A 17,158-nucleotide genomic window follows, 5' to 3' on the forward strand; every position below is an offset into this window, starting at 1 on the left:
TGTTATGCCACACTTGAAAAGTGAATTGAACTCCTCCAAACTGTTAATCTCATTCTCTACACTCTCGTGTTCTTGGCTTTTAAGAGCTCCCAGAAGGACAAGGGAGCAGTAAAGCAAGAGTTCTGAAAAGTTGAAGACAACAACATTAAGCGTAAGCTAGCTGCTCTGGAGCAGGGACCTTATTTAGGAATATTTGTCAGAGAGCATTTATCATGTACTCATTCCATCAGTAAATATTAATTTAGGGGCGCCTGGGTGGCGCAGTCGGTTAAGCGTCCGACTTCAGCCAGGTCACGATCTCACGGTCCGTGAGTTCGAGCCCCGCGTCAGGCTCTGGGCTGATGGCTCAGAGCCTGGAGCCTGTTTCTGATTCTGTGTCTCCCTCTCTCTCTGCCCCTCCCCCATTCATGCTCTGTCTCTCTCTGTCCCAAAAATAAATAAAACGTTGAAAAAAAAATTAAAAAAAAATTAATTTAGCTCCTTTTATATTTTAGACACTAATCTAGATGCTGGGGATACAGTCGTGAACAAGACTGAAAACCTTCCTGTACCCATGGAGCTGATAATCTGGTGGAAAACAAATGAATAGTGGTAAGTGCTATGAAGAAAAGTATACAGCGAGGCAGGATGATGAAGAGTGACAGGGGTGGGAGTGGGTGCAGTGATGGGAAGGCAGTAATTTTAGATTGGGTGGATTGGGGAGAAACCTCTCTGAGGAGATGACATGGAACACTTCAGGAATAGTGTTCCAGGAGAAAGAATGGCAGATACAAAGGCTCTAATGCAGGAAGGGCTAAGGATGGCAGAGGTACTGCAAGAAGGCAGTGTGGATGGAATCCTGTGAGCAGGGGGATACATGGCAGGAGAGGGAGGTAGGGGCCAGTGTATCTAGGGCCTTGTAGGTTCTGTAGGAATACTGGATTATTCAGTGTGATAAGAACTGTGGATGGTTTTGAGAATGGGAATGATATGACTTGATTTATATTTTTAGATGATCATTCTAAATACAGTCTGGAGAAAAAGACTGTATAGGGGAACCGTGGATGCAGGTCTGTAGTGAGGTGAGAAGTGACAGCGGTTTGGACTAGGGTGTGGGGGGAGAGGTTGTGAAAAGTGCCCAGACTTTTGAAGGTGGAGCTGGCAGAACTTGTTGATGTACTTGGGTGTGAGAAAAAAAGGTGAATAAAGGCTAACACTCCCCTACCCCAGGGTGAATGGTACGCCCATTTACTGAGATGGTGAAAGGCGGGGGGAGGAGAAGGTTTGGCACTTATTATTTGCTGAACGATCCAGTAAATCCAACAATCAATGATGGTCCAGAGTGAGGTAAGATGGTAAGTGCATGTAGTGACCGGGAATCATTCTAGATCATCAGAGAATTTCAGGCATTGGGGTATAGAAACCCTTGAAAAAAGAGAATTTACGAGTGCCGTGGCAGAAAGAAAATTAGCTAGTAGTTAGCACTGGACTGAAGCTCAGAACATTTTCAGGGTTTGAAATAAGGGATGGAAGAGAAAGAATTAGGCATTTCCCCCTAAGGCCTCTAACTTTTACGTTGACCGTGTTCCTCCATTGATCTACTATTTTAGACGCTCAAGAAAGTAAATTTTTTTCTTGATTGTGTAGGAATAAGCTGCCCCTTCAGCTGGAACAGGGAGCTAGAGTATCTCTCCATCCAAGTTTTACAGGCTTTCATCCAAATCTAGCATTGGCATATGTTGCCTAATAAGAAAAGCACAACACTTCCTGAATTGGCTTAACTCCATCTCACATGTGAACCTTGCTGTAGCCACATAAGTAAACCATGCTTATAGCAGATGGTGGAGGTGTGGTTTCCATTTGAGCAAACTGTCTTTCACTCTTCTCAGCTGTATGCATTCAAGCAACTTCCAAGAGTAAGTTAATTTTCCTTATTTTATTTTGCACATATGTAATTTTAAAATTCTTTATTTTGAAAACTTTAAAGTTCCAGAACATTGCCAAGAATTGTACAATGAACTCTCATATACTCTTCCTCTAGACTAATTGCTGGCATTCTGCTATATTTGCCTTACCACCATCTCTTTAGATGTATATATTCATATAACTACACATACATGTGTATTATTATTACTGCTATTTGTGTTGTGGAACCACTTAGTGTAAGTTACAGATACCATAACCCTTTATCTTTTCCTGATGTATTTCCTGATATTCTCTTATATAACCACAGACAAGGACCAGGTATCAAATTAACTTTGATACCCATTACCATCTAATGCACAGTCCATATTCAAATTGTACTTGATGTCCTAGTAATGGCCTTTATAGCTTTTTTTCTTCTGATTCATTGCACTGTATTTAGATGTCACCTTATGACATATTTGATGTTCTTCTTTTCCTGTCTCTATAGTCATAACTTATGTTGTAAGTCTTTCCCTCCCTTATTTAAGTCACTAAGCCATTAACCATTTAAGGGGAGGGGAGGACAAAAAAGTAGAGAAGAAATTTCCCATTATGTTATTTCTTGAGAAGACAATACTTCCATTCATGACATGACAAGACTATAGCTTCAAAGCTTCAAGTGTGAAATAAGGTATATGTAAGAGCTCAAGGAATTTAGAGAATAAGGGAGGAAATAGAAAAAGGAAGGAGGAAAAGGAAGAAGGAGAGACAGAGAGGGAAAGAGAGGGAGAGGGAGAGAGAGGGGGAGAGAGAGAGAGAGGCAAAGCACCATAGGGTCAGGGTTAGCCTCCAACTTAGAGAGCCCAACTCTCTGAGGTGGGTTGGGCATTTCTTTACTGGATACTAAAGTAGGAGTGTAACCTGCACCAAAGGTTTTAATTCATGTAATTCTACCTTGGTCCTTAGGTTGAGAGTCATTGTAACACAATCCGAAAACATCACGGTAAGCCAAACAAACTGCTCATCCTGTGCGTTCTTCTGATGTTGGTTGGATCTATTTTGGTTTGCAGGTTTGAGACGTCTATATTGACCTCAAAACACATCATTCGACGTATGCATTCCCAGTAGGGGCAATCCTCCAGGGAAAATTTAGTCTACTGTTCAGTAAATCTGTGAGTAACATATTTCCATTCATTACACCAAGGTATCTCAGCCTCAGCACTATTGACATTTTGGGATAGGACCATTGTTGGCACTACCGCCATTCTTTGTTAAGGGGATATCCTAAGTTTTAAAGGTGTTTAGTACCATTATTTGCCTCTACTCACTAGATACCAGTAGCACCTACCCCATTGTGATAACCATAACATATCTCCAGAGGTTGCCAAATGTCCTTTGCAGGGTTAAAATCAGCTCACTGAGAACCACATTAGACGGAACTCCTCAGGGATGGGTCCATTTCTGATTAACTTATTATTGTGTGATAAGCACCATGTTTGCTACAGAATAAGTACGTGGTAAAGAGCAAGCTAGTGAATTAAAGTGCTATATTTGTGCTAATTTGCTCAGTATCCCTATTATGTTTGTACTCCGTTGTCTCCACTACAGACTTTCTCAGGGATTGAACAAGGAAGGGCTGGCTTGGCTCCGTGTAATCTTTATGATGAAAATACATTTCAATTAATAATCAAAGTCCTCGTTGACCCATCAAATGCAGATGAATAAATACAACCCAGTATGCAATTACTGATCTTCCTCAACTGATGATAGAGTTACGGGCTGATAAGCCCATCATAAATTGAGACTATTCTAAGTCGAAAATGCATTTAATACACCTAGCCTACCAAACATCATAGCTTAGCCTTGCCTATCTTAAATGTGCTTAGAACACGTACCTTAGCCCACAGGAGGACAGTATCATCAAACACAAAGCCTATTTTATAATGAAGTGATAACTGTCTCATGGAACTGATTGACTATTGTACTGAAAGTGAAAATCCGAATGGCTACATGGATACACGGCGGTTGTAAGTGTATTGCTTGTTTGCCCTCGTGACTGTAAGGCCGGCTGGGAGCTGCAGCCCGCTGCCCAGATCACAAGAGAGGATCCTATCGTGTATCACTAGCCTGGGAAAAGATCCAATTTCAAGTTTCAAAGTACAGTTCCAAGTGAATGCATATCACTTTCACATCAACATAAGAAAAATTAAAAATTGACATACGAAAAATCATTAAGTCCAACCATATTTAGCTGGGGACCATCTGTATGTTCAGATCTATTCATTTCATTTATTAAAGGAAAAGATCATTGACAGTTTAAGGGGGGGGGCAGGGAAGGTGGTGGGACAAAGACAGCTGACATCTCTCACTGAAAATTCCTGGGTGGAATATACAGAGGGGCGGGTTTTAATGCCCTTGGGGGAATGATCAACTTGGTCTGTCGGGAAAATTGAAGGGTCAATCATCTAAACTACAAGAGACTCCTTTTTAGCTGTAACAGATGCACAGTGTGCAAAAGAACCTTTTGTTTATTTTCATCAGACTGGAAAGGCACGGAGAGATGGGGTGTATGTTAAATCACCGCATTTAAAATACTACCTTAGGGGCGCCTGGGTGGCTCAGTCGGTTAAGCTTCCGACTTCAGCTCAGGTCACGATCTCGTGGTCCGTGAGTTCGAGCCCCGCGTCGGGCTCTGGGCTGATGACTCAGAACCTGGAGCCTGCTTCCCATTCTGTGTCTCCCTCTCTCTCTGTCCCTCCCCCATTCATATTCTGTCTCTCTCTGTCTCAAAAATAAATAAACGTTAAAAAAATAAAAAAATAAATAAAAAAATAAAATACTACCTTAATCTGTGCAGGATGCTAGTAGGGGGAGGCTGGGTGGGTAGGGGGCAGGGGGTACACAGGAACTCTATATACTTTCTGCTCAGTTTTGCAGTGAACCTAAAACTGCTTTAAAAAAAAAGTCTATGGGGAAAAAAGAAATGTCATAACATTTGCTAAGACATTAATGCTAAGTTTAGTGGACTCAAACTACATTTTTCAAATTTTCCTATTTCATGTGTCCTTCTCATACTTAATGACCTCAAAAATCATACGGTTTCAGTGATAACAGCTGCTCCAAGGAGACGATAATGATGCAAACTCCTGGCAGGGGGAGAAGCTGAAGTGAAGGTCATTCTAAGATGAGGCTTTTCTGACAGCTTCGGCTGCCTGGTTTTTTTCACCACCCGCACCTCCCTGATTTTCAAAGTACCTATTTTATATCTTAATTGAACTGCAGTTTAAAACCCTTGAAAGCACAACACAGGATTTTTGGAAGGTGAAGCAACACTTCAGGTATTTTAGATTTTGCAAGATTCGGCTTTTAACATCTGGCCTAACAATATCCACATAAATGATAGCTCACTACTTAAAAAAAGAGAGAGAGATCGAAGATTTAAATGCATCTTCTAGGAGGCAAATTAAGGAGATTTTCAGCAGGATTTATACTCCCCCCACCTCCTGCAGCACAGTGTTCTGGTTGCCACACCCTATCATTACATTAGTTGGTTCCCCTCCTTTTCCTGGCTTGGAGCAGCACTCTGCTTTGACACCTGTTAATCCCATTTCATGCTTTGGAGTTGCCCACTTGACCACTGGTTTTATCTTTGATATTTTCTAGCAGCTGTCATAGATAGCACAGGATAGGATTTGACAACACTGTTCTGTATTTCTTGCTCAGTTCCGACCCATCTACCTGCTCAGCCAGTTTTACCCACTCAACAGATATGCGCATATGCTCCAGGGACTCTCTGAGGCACTGAAGATATGCACATTGTGCTGTTGGGAAGATATTTAATACTCTTGGTGGCGATACCACATCCAATTCATCGGCAAGTTCTGTTTCTAAAACCTATCTTAAGGTTGTCCAGTTGTCTACATTTTCATGCCTTCTCATCAAGCCTGAGACACCATTGTCTCAGGACTCCCACAGTGACCTTCTGATCTCTCCACTTCCTCTTAACCCACTCCCTATGTGTGCTTCCTATGGCAGCCAGAGCAATTTCTTTTTTTAACATCACCCAGAATGTTGTCGCTTCCTTGCTTAAAACTGATCAATGGCTTCCCATCACACTAAGAAGGGAATCTTAACTCTTTACTATGAGCCTCAGGACTCTGCACATGGGCTGCCACTTGCCACTCCCATCTCATGTTCGTGTTGAACACCTGGTCTTCTTTATTTTTTGTTTAATGTTTTGATTTTTTTAAACTTTATTTATTTATGTTGAGAGAGAGAGAATGAGCAGGGTAGGGGCAGAGACAGGAAGGAGAGGGAGAATTCCAAGCAGGCTCCATGAACCATGGAGCCTCGAACCCATGAACCATGATATCAGGACGTGAGCTGAAACCAAGATCGGATGCTTGATTACACCTAGTCTTTCTTAAACCCACTGCTGATTCCTCCATGGGGTTGTTCTCCCCACAGACTGCAGTTCTCCATTCCTGGCTCAGTCTCAGTCTTTAGAACCAAAGTCATCTGCTTAGGGTCTTCCCTGACAGATCTATTGGAAATGAGCCTTTCCTACTTACTAACATGTCTCCATGTTTACTTCCTTCTGAGCATTTATCACCATCCATATTTGCTTATCTATGTACCTCTCCCTTCTAGAAAATAAACTTCATAATATAAGAGCCCTATTTGTTTTGTTTATTGCTATGTCTCTAGGTACCTTGAGGTTAAGGTCATTCTTAGATGGTCCAGTATCTTGAATAGAGGATGGAACACAGTTGGCACTCAATAAATATTTGTAGAGCCGATGGATATTTGCCCCATATTGTCTAGCAATGGTCATTCAAGAGAACATCAATAAATATTTTTTGATCAATTGCCCTATGAGGGCCTATGATAGAAAACAATACCTTGGCAGAATTATGTTTTGAGTTATAGTTCTACATTTTATTCTTCAGAGTTACTAGGAATTATAACATCATAAACTTACGGTATAAAATATTTAGTGTAAGTGATATATATATTATATATTATACATATATATGTATATGTATATGTATATATGTATATATGTATATATAATAATAATATATAATATATATACACATATACATTAGTACAAACATGTATTGCAACACTTTCTAAAGGATGTCCTATGCATAAAATGGCACACTTAAATATTTAAAAATTATAACATTATGAATAAACTTCACTTACTAACATGTATTTTTTGTGAGCTCCAGAAGCAAAACCAGGTCCTTGAAGTCTTGTCTGAAGCAAAGGTCCCAGAGCCATCTTAGGATCTCTCAGGAATGTAACTCTGGCCACAGAAGCAACTCCCCTTCAATAGAATCACTTCCTAGGAAACACCCTTTCACTTGGTTACGGGTAACTTAGTGATGTGGTCATTTTCTGTGCCCCCCACACATTCTTGGGTACAAACCAGGAGAATGAAAGTGGTGATGGAGAACAGCTGCTTTTAAGGAATGGGCTCAGTCATTTTAGGTCACTAAGTATAAAAGTCTCCCTTTTTAGACTTAGTATTAGTAAGTTGAATCTTTTTATGAATTAATTAATCTCAAAGGGTAGAGGAACTCTTTCACGATTGCAAAACATAAGCCTGTCTCCATGAGACAGATGACTCTCAAAAGTCAAATGGGGCCTGGACAAATTGAACTCCTACTACATGAACTACCCAGCATGGACAACTTGTAGCAGGACACTATTTTTAGTACCTTTGGTTTATAACCTGAATTCACCCAGGCTTTCAAGTGGGTACAAGTTCACAGTATCAGCTAGATCTCTCGTTTCACTGGCTTGCACTCTTATCTGTACACATACATAATGCTGGGCCTCATGCCCTGAAAGATCTCCTATACCCCCTAGTGATTTCTGGAATCTAGATGCTCCAAACATGTGCTCACACAAGAGCCTTCTCTCTCTTTTGGATGGTGCTTAATTCATGAGGATGAAACCATAATGAATGGGATTCATGCCTTACAAAAGCAGCTCCAGAGAGAGATCAGTGAGATCAGTGACCATGTGAGGGCAGTGAGACACAGTCCTGTCTATGAACTAGGAAAAGGGCCCTCACCTAAATGCAACCATGCTGGTGCCTTCATTTTGAACTTCCCAGCCTCCAGAACTGTGAGAAATAAATTTCTGTTATTTATGAGTTACCCAGTTTGTGGTATTTAGTTATAGCAGCCTAAATGGACTAAGGTCGCCTCCCTTTGGGCCACAGTGAATAGTGCTGCTATGAACATGTGTGTACCTGTAAGTGAGCTTTCTCTTACTGGGTGAAACCACTACATTTGGGGCACCACAGAGGGCGTCTACCTCTCAGCATCATTGTTGCACTGCTATGCACCCTCAACAATGACTTTGATGGCATTAAGGTTGTGTGGTTCTCATTTTGTGTGTTGTGTTCTATTCTTTTAGAACGCTGCTTGTTTCTCAATTTCTTACAGAATTTTGAAAGGAAGAGCCCTTTCTCTGTTACTTCTTTCTGCTAGTGTTCAGTGAGGCTGATATGCTAGAAATGAGAATAATATAAGATTTTACTTAACATTGCTCCTTTTCTCTGAGGACCAAGACTTTCTTACAGGGCCACAGACTTGCTCCTGGCTTCTTTCTTTCTTAGGATGAGCCATTTTCAAGAAAAACCTTGGTCTTCACGTGCCTGCCAATGAGTCCCAGATAATTCCGAATGCCTCTTAGACTCCAGCTAGAGCTCCTATTACATATAGATAAAAGGATTCATGGTTAAACCTTCAATAATGGGTACATAATGGTTTGGGTTAAGTTGACTATAGCAAATACATGTGGTTGTTTATTCAGATGTTTACTGGTTGTGGTTTTAAAATATGTCCACAAATTTGATAGTTCCTTCTATCAAAGGTGGAGCCTAATTCTCACACCCTCTATCCTTTCCACCTCTCCAGTATATGGGCTGGACTTGGTGACCTGTTTCTAATGAGTAGAATATGGTGAAAGTGATGAAGTTGCTCTAGGAGCTAGGTCATAGAAGACACTGTGGTTTCTTCCTTGCTGTCCCTCATACTGCTTGCTCTGGAGGAAGCCAGCAAGCCACCATGTCATGAAGACACTTAAGTAGTCTGTAGAGAGGTTCACTAAGGGAGGAACTGAGGCCTCCTGTCCTTAGCCATGGGAGTTTCCCATCTTAAAAGCAGAGCCTTCAGCCCTGTTCCAGCCTTCAGGTGATGGCTGCCCAGCCGCCATCTTGATTGCAGCTTCATGAAGAAACCTTGAGCCAGAACCACTAAGCCAAGCCACTCCCAAATTCCTGACCCACAGAAACTAAAAATTTGTTATAAAGCAATATATAATTAGTATATTTATTGAATGAGCTAGACTTTGCAGGATGCAAACAGGTAATAAGAGTATTCTTTCTCGCTTTTTTTACCTAATAAATATGCCTTCTCTGTTTTTTGCTGCTCAGAATGAAATAATAGGCATGTTGTTTAGCTTTTCTGGACATTTTTGGGTATTAAAGAGCCCATTTTTGTCTAATAATCTTGTAATTTGAGCTCATATACAATTTAAGTTTCATCCCTCTGCCAACTCAGGGGTATATTTCAGGCTGGAAAGCATGTGGTTGGGAGGGAAGTGTGGTTGGTTTATTTCCCATCTTTCTCTACTTCCTCTTCCCCACTCCATAGGCTGTGTCTGATGCCTCTGCAGGTAGGGGGTTGGGTAGAGGAATGAAGCCAGGTAAAGGTCTTGACTGGTTTGGTGGCATTATGACATTTGTGACTTCTGGGAATGGCACAGTGGTACACTCATTTGCCTGTACCAACTTGCAAGAGCTAATTGTTCAATTATCAGGGATATTAGGTGGTTGTTAAACCTAGCCATCATTAAAAATTAAATTGTACATAAACTTACAATTGTTTTAAAATAAAAGATAATAAATTCTTGTCACCTCCTACTTAACTGCATTTGACTGCAATCTATGTTCCTGAGTTTACTCATGTCTACTGCATCTGCAAGGTGGAAGTACTTTATAATGGTGTTCTACCTTGCATCTTTTCCCAATGCCACGCAGATGTCATGTGGGTAGCCTGAAGTTGGCTGTGGTGGGAGTCTGGAGCCATGGAATTATACCTTGTAAATCAGAAATGCTACAAATCTGGATCCTTTTCCTGAAGATCTAGTTGTTAAACCTTTACCAGAACACCATTGCTATGGTATATTCCAGATGCAGATCTTCATTCTCCTGGAATGCCTCTGGTGGAAAATGTGTTTTCTATAGTTGCCTTTGCACATGCTGTCTCATCTACTTGACCACTTATAATTTTCCCCCCAAGTAGTTTTCTGTTAGGAATACCCCATTCCTCTAGGCAGCCCTAGTGTAGAGAGTTATCCAAATCGCTCCTTCCTATGGGGTTCCCTTCTGGCCCAGGAGGAACTCACCTTCTTTTGCCTCATCTGAAAGTACAGGCCGTTCCCATCAGAATTCCCTTTGCTCATCTTGCGGTCAGAGCTGCAAGCCTTCTGCAGGCTGCAGCTGCATCCTGTCACTCTCAGATTTGGACACCAGTCTTTGTGTTCCTTACTTATAACATGTGCCACGACGTTTGAATGCTCTTTTGATGTGCCTGCCCCCTTGGTTGGCTTGAAGAGAAGCACACGTCCCAATTCCCTATGGGGATATTCAGATTACATGACAACTGTCTTCAAGCGAATATTTTCCCATATTTTGAATCCTTTCATGGATTCTTAGTCTGCATATACAGCTTGGATACAAATGGTGTGCTAATGGTACAAATGGAGTTGGACACCCCCTTTATAAGTCTCCCACAGACTGTTTGAGACCTCACCTTAAAAATGACTCTCTTTGCTACCTATTGTTTATTCTGTGTTTTGGGGCCTCTGCTCAAAGCAGAAGACAAGAATAGTCACATCTGGGGTGCCTGGGTGGCGCAGTCGGTTAAGCGTCCGACTTCAGCCAGGTCATGATCTCGCGGTCTGTGAGTTCGAGCCCCGCGTCAGGCTCTGGGCTGATGGCTCAGAGCCTGGAGCCTGTTTCTGATTCTGTGTCTCCCTCTCTCTCTGCCCCTCCCCCGTTCATGCTCTGTCTCTCTCTGTCCCAAAAATAAATAAACGTTGAAAAAAAAAATTTTTTTTAAAAAGAATAGTCACATCTAACAACCTGTTACACGTCTTAGCCTCAATCTGTTTTTTCTTTCAAGTCTTTTCAGTTGGGAGTTGAGGCAATGCAGGCCGTACAAAGGCCACATGGGCTTCATAGGTTGCATGGGCTGAGGAAGGGTTCCAGGGACTATGAAGCTCAGTCTGAGTTGTTTACTTAGTGCCTAGCAGCAGATGGGAGCTCAGCTGTTGGTGCAAATGATAAGAGAGGAAAGATCCAACTCTGTGCTGGATGAGTGCTATCAGGTATCAAGTATCAGGAACAGAGTACAAGCCAAAGATGGGGGATACAAGAATAAGTTAGAAGCTGAGGTCAAGATCACGTTGGGAAGTGGATATGGCTCTCAGAGAACTCATTACCATGCTCTAGCCTGCTGGCATGGGCCACTCAGCTGGCTGGGGCCTGGTCAGCTGGTTGAAGGCACAGGGTGGGCATGGACAATGCCATTTTAAGTTCCTCGCGATTAATTAGATGGCCTTTAGTTTCTTGTCTAGTACCTTGCTGATTATGTTTTCAACGGGAAGATACAAAAGGAAGTAATATTCAAGTTAAGACCCTTTTCAAAATGAGCATCAATCTGGTGGCTAGCACAGAGTGCTAAAGGGATACTAGAGAAGCACATTTAGATTCAGTATTTCCTAGCTTAGCAAACACTTGCCCTATTTACATAGTCAGTTTTGCCTATAACATGAATTTCTTGAAGGCAGGCTCCTCGTTGTATGCAATGTCCCCACAGTACTACCACACTGGTAAGTGTCAAGTGGGTAGTCAGTAATTTCTGATTTACTAAAAGTGTTTCTCTTATTTAAAATTCTTAGTTTCCATCATATATAAAATAAAAGTCCAAACTCTCTAACCTAGTTTCCAGAGCATGCTGCAACATCAGAACTCATCTGATCTGTCTCATTTCCCACTGTTTCTCTACATACATGCTGTGCTCTGCCCGATCAGTTTTATAACTTGCCTCTGGACACACCTTTTACTGTTGCTCACGTAGGGGACCAGAATATGCCACCCCAAAATATGCTACTTTGGCATAAGGATTATTTTGAGCTGGAGACAAAAGAGAATCAATAGACGTAGAAAGAAGTCTTCCCAAGGCTTCCCTTATCTGACTAAAAGGAGAAATTTGTGAAAAATGAGGACTGTCATTAATAGGAAGTTTCATGGCCATGAAGAAGGTGGAAGGTCAGTGTCAAGATGAACCAACACAAACCTTATTCCGTTAGTTTCTCTCGTATATTTACCTTCCATTGGTTTAGTGCTCTTAAAAGTTTAATAAAACTCTTTCTCTGTTGTTTTGTTATTTCTCTACAAATTATTGTTTTGTTAAGAGCCTATACTAGCCCATGTTCTAACCACCCCTTTGAGTTACTCTTCATTGAGGTTTCTCCTGAATGATGAGTGTTGTACATGTTAATAAACTATTTTTATTTGATCAGTCTGTCTTTTATCAGTCTAATTTTACACCGTATTAGCAGGAGAACCTAGGGGGAAAATAATTTTTCCTCCCTGACACTCAGACTTTTACTCTCTTAGGAAAAAAAAATATCATTCTTCTCCCTGCTCCCTCATTAAATCCTACACATCACTACACACTACACTACACTACACATCACTCAGATTCTGCCTGTTCCTAAAGCCTTCTCTACTTAGATGTTTGAAGTGATCATGCCTTCAGAACTCTAGTCCATGCCCTCAAAGACATGGCAATGAATGATCATCAATCAAGCACTGACTTGGCATGCCCATTCTATGTACATTTGGAACTTTTAGTCAAATTTGTGTTGATATTTTGCTCATCTAACCTGCCTTTAAACCCTTTAAAATCTAAGACTTGGTTGTATTCAATAAACCCCAGTACCTGAGATACCTCAGAACCTCCCAAGTTTATGACTTTCCCTGAAGCATATGATTTACCCCATAAAATTCAGTAAGGGACACATTCAAAAGCAGTCTTTTCTATACCACAATTTGTTTAATTGCAAACCTCAATCCATTAAACTATGTCTTGGAAGCAAATAAAATCAAATATTTATTGAGCTATATGCCCAGCATGCTGGTAGCTACTTCAGAGAATAGAAAGATACATAGACTTTTGTGAGACTGAAAATACAAAGGGACAAAGACCAGAGCATATATAAAAATAGAACTCTGACCCACAACCATTGCAGCAGTCAGTTCAGAAAGCCAACCACAATCTCTGCGACAACTGGCCCAAAATGGCCAGGATTTGATCAGTAACTCCTAGTCATGTATAATTTTACTAGAGCTTGAATTGAATTGTAGTCTTTGAGGCTGGTGCACAGGAGAGTTAGCTAGTGGCTGCTCTGTACATACACAACTTTGTTTTCGTACTCATATTGTGACATGTGTATTTTGTGGGAGAAATTACAGTCTACATTTCTGGTGGGTTTTTTTGAAGGTGTCAGGCTTAATACCTGATGAATTTTAAGGGTCTACTTTTGTGAGATCTCAGTGAAGAGTGATCAACTTTGAAGAGTAAAAAAGGAAATTAATAAGTTAACCGTTTAGTCCTGTGAGACTAGAATAAAGGTGGTACCAACTGACAGAAATGGAGACTTGGGAAAATTAGGTATAAAGGTCAAGAGACTGCAGGAAGTTCAAGTTCATTCAACAGATATTATTGCCAACTCTGTCCTAGGTATTGTTCTAGATGGTGAGGATATATGGAGAATGATATTGACAAAAATCCTTGCTCTTGTGGAACTTATATATGAAAATGTAGACAGTTGGTATTTGGTGTGAGATTTTGAAGTTACTGAGGACTTATCCTTGAGTATATATTATCCAAGATATATACTTGGGGTCCAAAGAAAGCAATGCCTGAAATTAAGATGGTATCACAGCACAGAAATCACACTAGAATCTGTTGTCACAGAGCAATACAGTGGAATCTCCTTCAGAGGGAACTGGGGAAATACATTAATGGACGATTAACCTAGGGTTGGAGACTGCTTGAAGAGCTGGTCTAGAATTAACCTTATCTTCACTATCACAACAGTATCACAGCATTGTCCTTTAGCAGATGCTGTGGAAACAGGTGGTAATAATGGTAACCTGCATTTACATACATTTACAAAGTACTATCATTTGCATTATTTAATTAAGAAAAAACCAACTGCCTCCCTATGTTTACAGATGAAAAACTGAGGCCAAATTGAGAGTAGAATCATCCTCAAGATTAGTAAACAAATTGTGGTCAGATTAAGAATGAGAAGTTTTCATGATCCTTAGATACTCAGAGGTATTTATATTATTATTTTTTCAGTCTGTATATTATAAATGTAGCATATAATGAGCTTGTCACCCTAAAGAATGTTAAAGAAAAGAATAAAAAGGGTGCTGATTATATTACTTACTATATGCAACCACATTTCCCCTAAGTAGTAATTTTAAGAACATGGTTAAGATTTTTCCAACTCTCAATGACAGGTTTCTGAATAATTCATTAGAGGTGCTTGATACTGATCATTTATTAGAAACTGGTTGAGCAACACAAAAAATGTCCATTGATATTGTTTCATTAGTCATCTGAATATGTAATTTCAGTGAAACAAAAGATTTAAAAGAATTAAAAAATGTAGTATATTGTCACTATGGCAAAAAAGTTAAATTCTTCCTATTTCTTACTATTGCACTTGAAGATGTTAAAAACGCACTGGTGGTGGATAACTCCAGTTAAATTACAGAAGCCTTTAGTCTTGTTTTTCTTTTCTAAATACAAATTAGGACGTTGATCAAGCATTTTTTATGGGATAGTCAAAAGATAGTTAAGAAAAAAATCTATACAGCTTACTATTTACATTTGTGGAGTTCCATGAGCCATGAAATTGATCTAAGCCCTTCACATTTGTAAACTAATGTAATCCTGGCATGCATATGTATGTGTGTGTGTGTGTGTGTGTGTGTGTGTGTGTGTATACACACAAGTGTGTAGATATACATAAACAGATGAGGCAGGTGCCATCATTTTCTCACCATATGAGAAAACTGAGAGCCAAGGAGGTGAAGTAGCTTTCCCCTAGGGACACAGCTTCTACCTCCGAGAACTGGGATCTAGTTTTACACACAAAAGGTTCCAGAAAGCAAAAGTTCTGCCAAGCCACTTTGCTTTTAGGTCCTCTCCAACTCTAGGAAACGGAGCTGCTAGCTTTGGTTCTAGGGCGGGGCCATGTGGAGCCTCGGCCACCTCCCTCGTCCTTCATTCTGCCCCAGCCACCCACGCCCGTTTCCCTCTTCTTCCACCACACCCGGCTTTACTTTTTCTATCTCCGCTCCTCCCCAGCGTCACTGAATGGTCTTCGAGCTCCGCGCCCTTGCAGCCTGTAGTACTCCGCTCCAAGCAGCCAAGTCACCTTGGAGACGCGCCCACGCGCGGTGGGCCGTCGCGCCGCCGTGACGTAACCTCAGCGCCGCCGCCAACGGGCTGGGGGGGGCGGGGCGGCGGGGTAGGCTGGCCGGCTGGGGGCGTGGCCGGGGTCCAGCTTCGGGCCTCCGCGGCCATCGCTGCCTGAGCGGTCCCTTCCCCTCGCCCACTCCCGCCCTTCTGGGCCGAGTGGGGCTGGGTGGCGTCCGCAGCCTCGCCCCGAGGGACACCGCGGCTTCAGGTGCTGGGCCTCCAGCGCAGCGCAATGTCAGGCGCCGCGACAGCTCTGTGAGTCCGAGGCCGCGGCCGTGGCGCTGGGCGGCGGCGGGTCCGGGCCGAGGCCGCTCATGGTGCCGCCACGACACCATCGCGGGGCAGGAAGGCCAGGTAGGCAGGCAGGGGAGGGCCGCGAAGTCAACCTGCGCCCAAACCGGCACCGAGTGTTCACGAACGGTTCCACCCCCAGCTGTTGGTGGCGGTCGGAGCGCCCTGGCCGAAATGGTACTGGTCTCCGAGGGGCGGCGTGAGGGGAAGGCTGACAGGGGCGTGTGAGCCTGGTGAGGACTCAGGCACTAGTGGGAGCTGCTCGAGCGCCGCCTCCGGGCTTTTTCTCACTCCCTGAGGAGGCGTCACCGGCTTAACTTTTGTGTTTTTTTTTTTTCCCTCAAAGGAAGAGGATTCCCTTTAACAGCTGTTTCCTCACTCGTCTCGTGAATTTCTCTTTCGATCTAAAGAAACTAGATGCGGTGACAGGCAGGGGTGGGTGCGGGAGCGTGGAGTATCCTCCCCTTCTACCACGTGAGGCGTTTGGAAACGTGCCCTCAAGACTCAAATCACTTCCTCTCAAATAATCAAACTCCCCTGCCAAGAGACAGGGGACCCAGAAGACACTCAGAAACAGGCGCGAGTCTAGATCTTGCCCCCTGTGGTGGATTCCTCAGTAGGGAGAGGCGAATGGAGTTGTGTATTTACGAAACTTGGAGGAGCTATTTACCAGTAGTTAACTATTGTTAGATACTGCCGTTTGTTGAATGCTGGCCCCTTTTTTTTTTTTTTCTGTACTGTGTACGTTTCTGAATATAATTTGAAATATACAGTGAATACCATTAGAGGCTAGAGAATAGTGTCAATTGTATTTAACACACTTAGGTGTTTTTCTTTTCATTTGTTCATTTTGAATTTTAAGACTTAAAAAAGATGTGATGAACCTTATTTTGAGTCGTTGATGTTTTCATAATCATCATTTTATGGTTGTTTTTAGGTGTGCTGAGTTCTTTACCTCCTTTTAGACTCAGATCTGCCAAGTTTCCAGGCATTCCTGTTGAAGATCTCAGAAAGGCCTTCAAAGTAAGGTAAATCCAACTTTTAATTTACCGTGTGACCTTCAAACTGAACCTTAGCTAACAAGTGATGTTTATGTTTCTCTTACGCGAATTTCTCATTTTCTATGGTTATTTTTCGAAATCTTCTCTAATGGGATCTGTATTTTCTACAAAACAGACTGCAGATGGTGTGTGTATTTATCATGAACCGGATGAATTCCCAGAGCAGTGGTTTCACCCAGCGCAGGAGAATGGCTCTTGGGATTGTTATTCTCCTACTTGTTGATGTGATATGGGTGGCATCCTCAGAACTTACTTCGGTATGTAATTCTTGTGTAGGATTGATGTTGCATTCTAGTAATGCTGCTGTCAATCTGCAGTATCTCTCTAATCATT

General features: G+C 41.9%; 1 protein-coding gene across 3 annotated transcripts in view; it reads left to right on the plus strand.

Annotated features, from left to right (window-relative positions):
* The first annotated feature begins 515 nt into the window (after positions 1 to 515).
* Positions 516 to 17,158, plus strand: part of SLC35F5 (solute carrier family 35 member F5) — a 52,338-nt gene continuing 35,695 nt past the window's right edge. For 2 of the 3 annotated variants that reach the window (XM_045479567.1, XM_045479568.1), the window contains exons 1-3: positions 15,722 to 15,827; positions 16,702 to 16,792; positions 16,941 to 17,082. In XM_045479567.1, coding sequence (XP_045335523.1) covers positions 15,788 to 15,827; positions 16,702 to 16,792; positions 16,941 to 17,082 — 273 coding nt within the window. In that variant the 5' untranslated portion in view covers positions 15,722 to 15,787. Of the gene's footprint in view, positions 592 to 15,721; positions 15,828 to 16,701; positions 16,793 to 16,940; positions 17,083 to 17,158 lie in introns of those variants that run through there. The other variant, XM_045479569.1, reaches the window with a different exon arrangement.

This window comes from Leopardus geoffroyi, chromosome C1 (assembly GCF_018350155.1).
Source record: "Leopardus geoffroyi isolate Oge1 chromosome C1, O.geoffroyi_Oge1_pat1.0, whole genome shotgun sequence".
In the NCBI taxonomy this organism is placed as follows: domain Eukaryota; kingdom Metazoa; phylum Chordata; class Mammalia; order Carnivora; family Felidae; genus Leopardus; species Leopardus geoffroyi.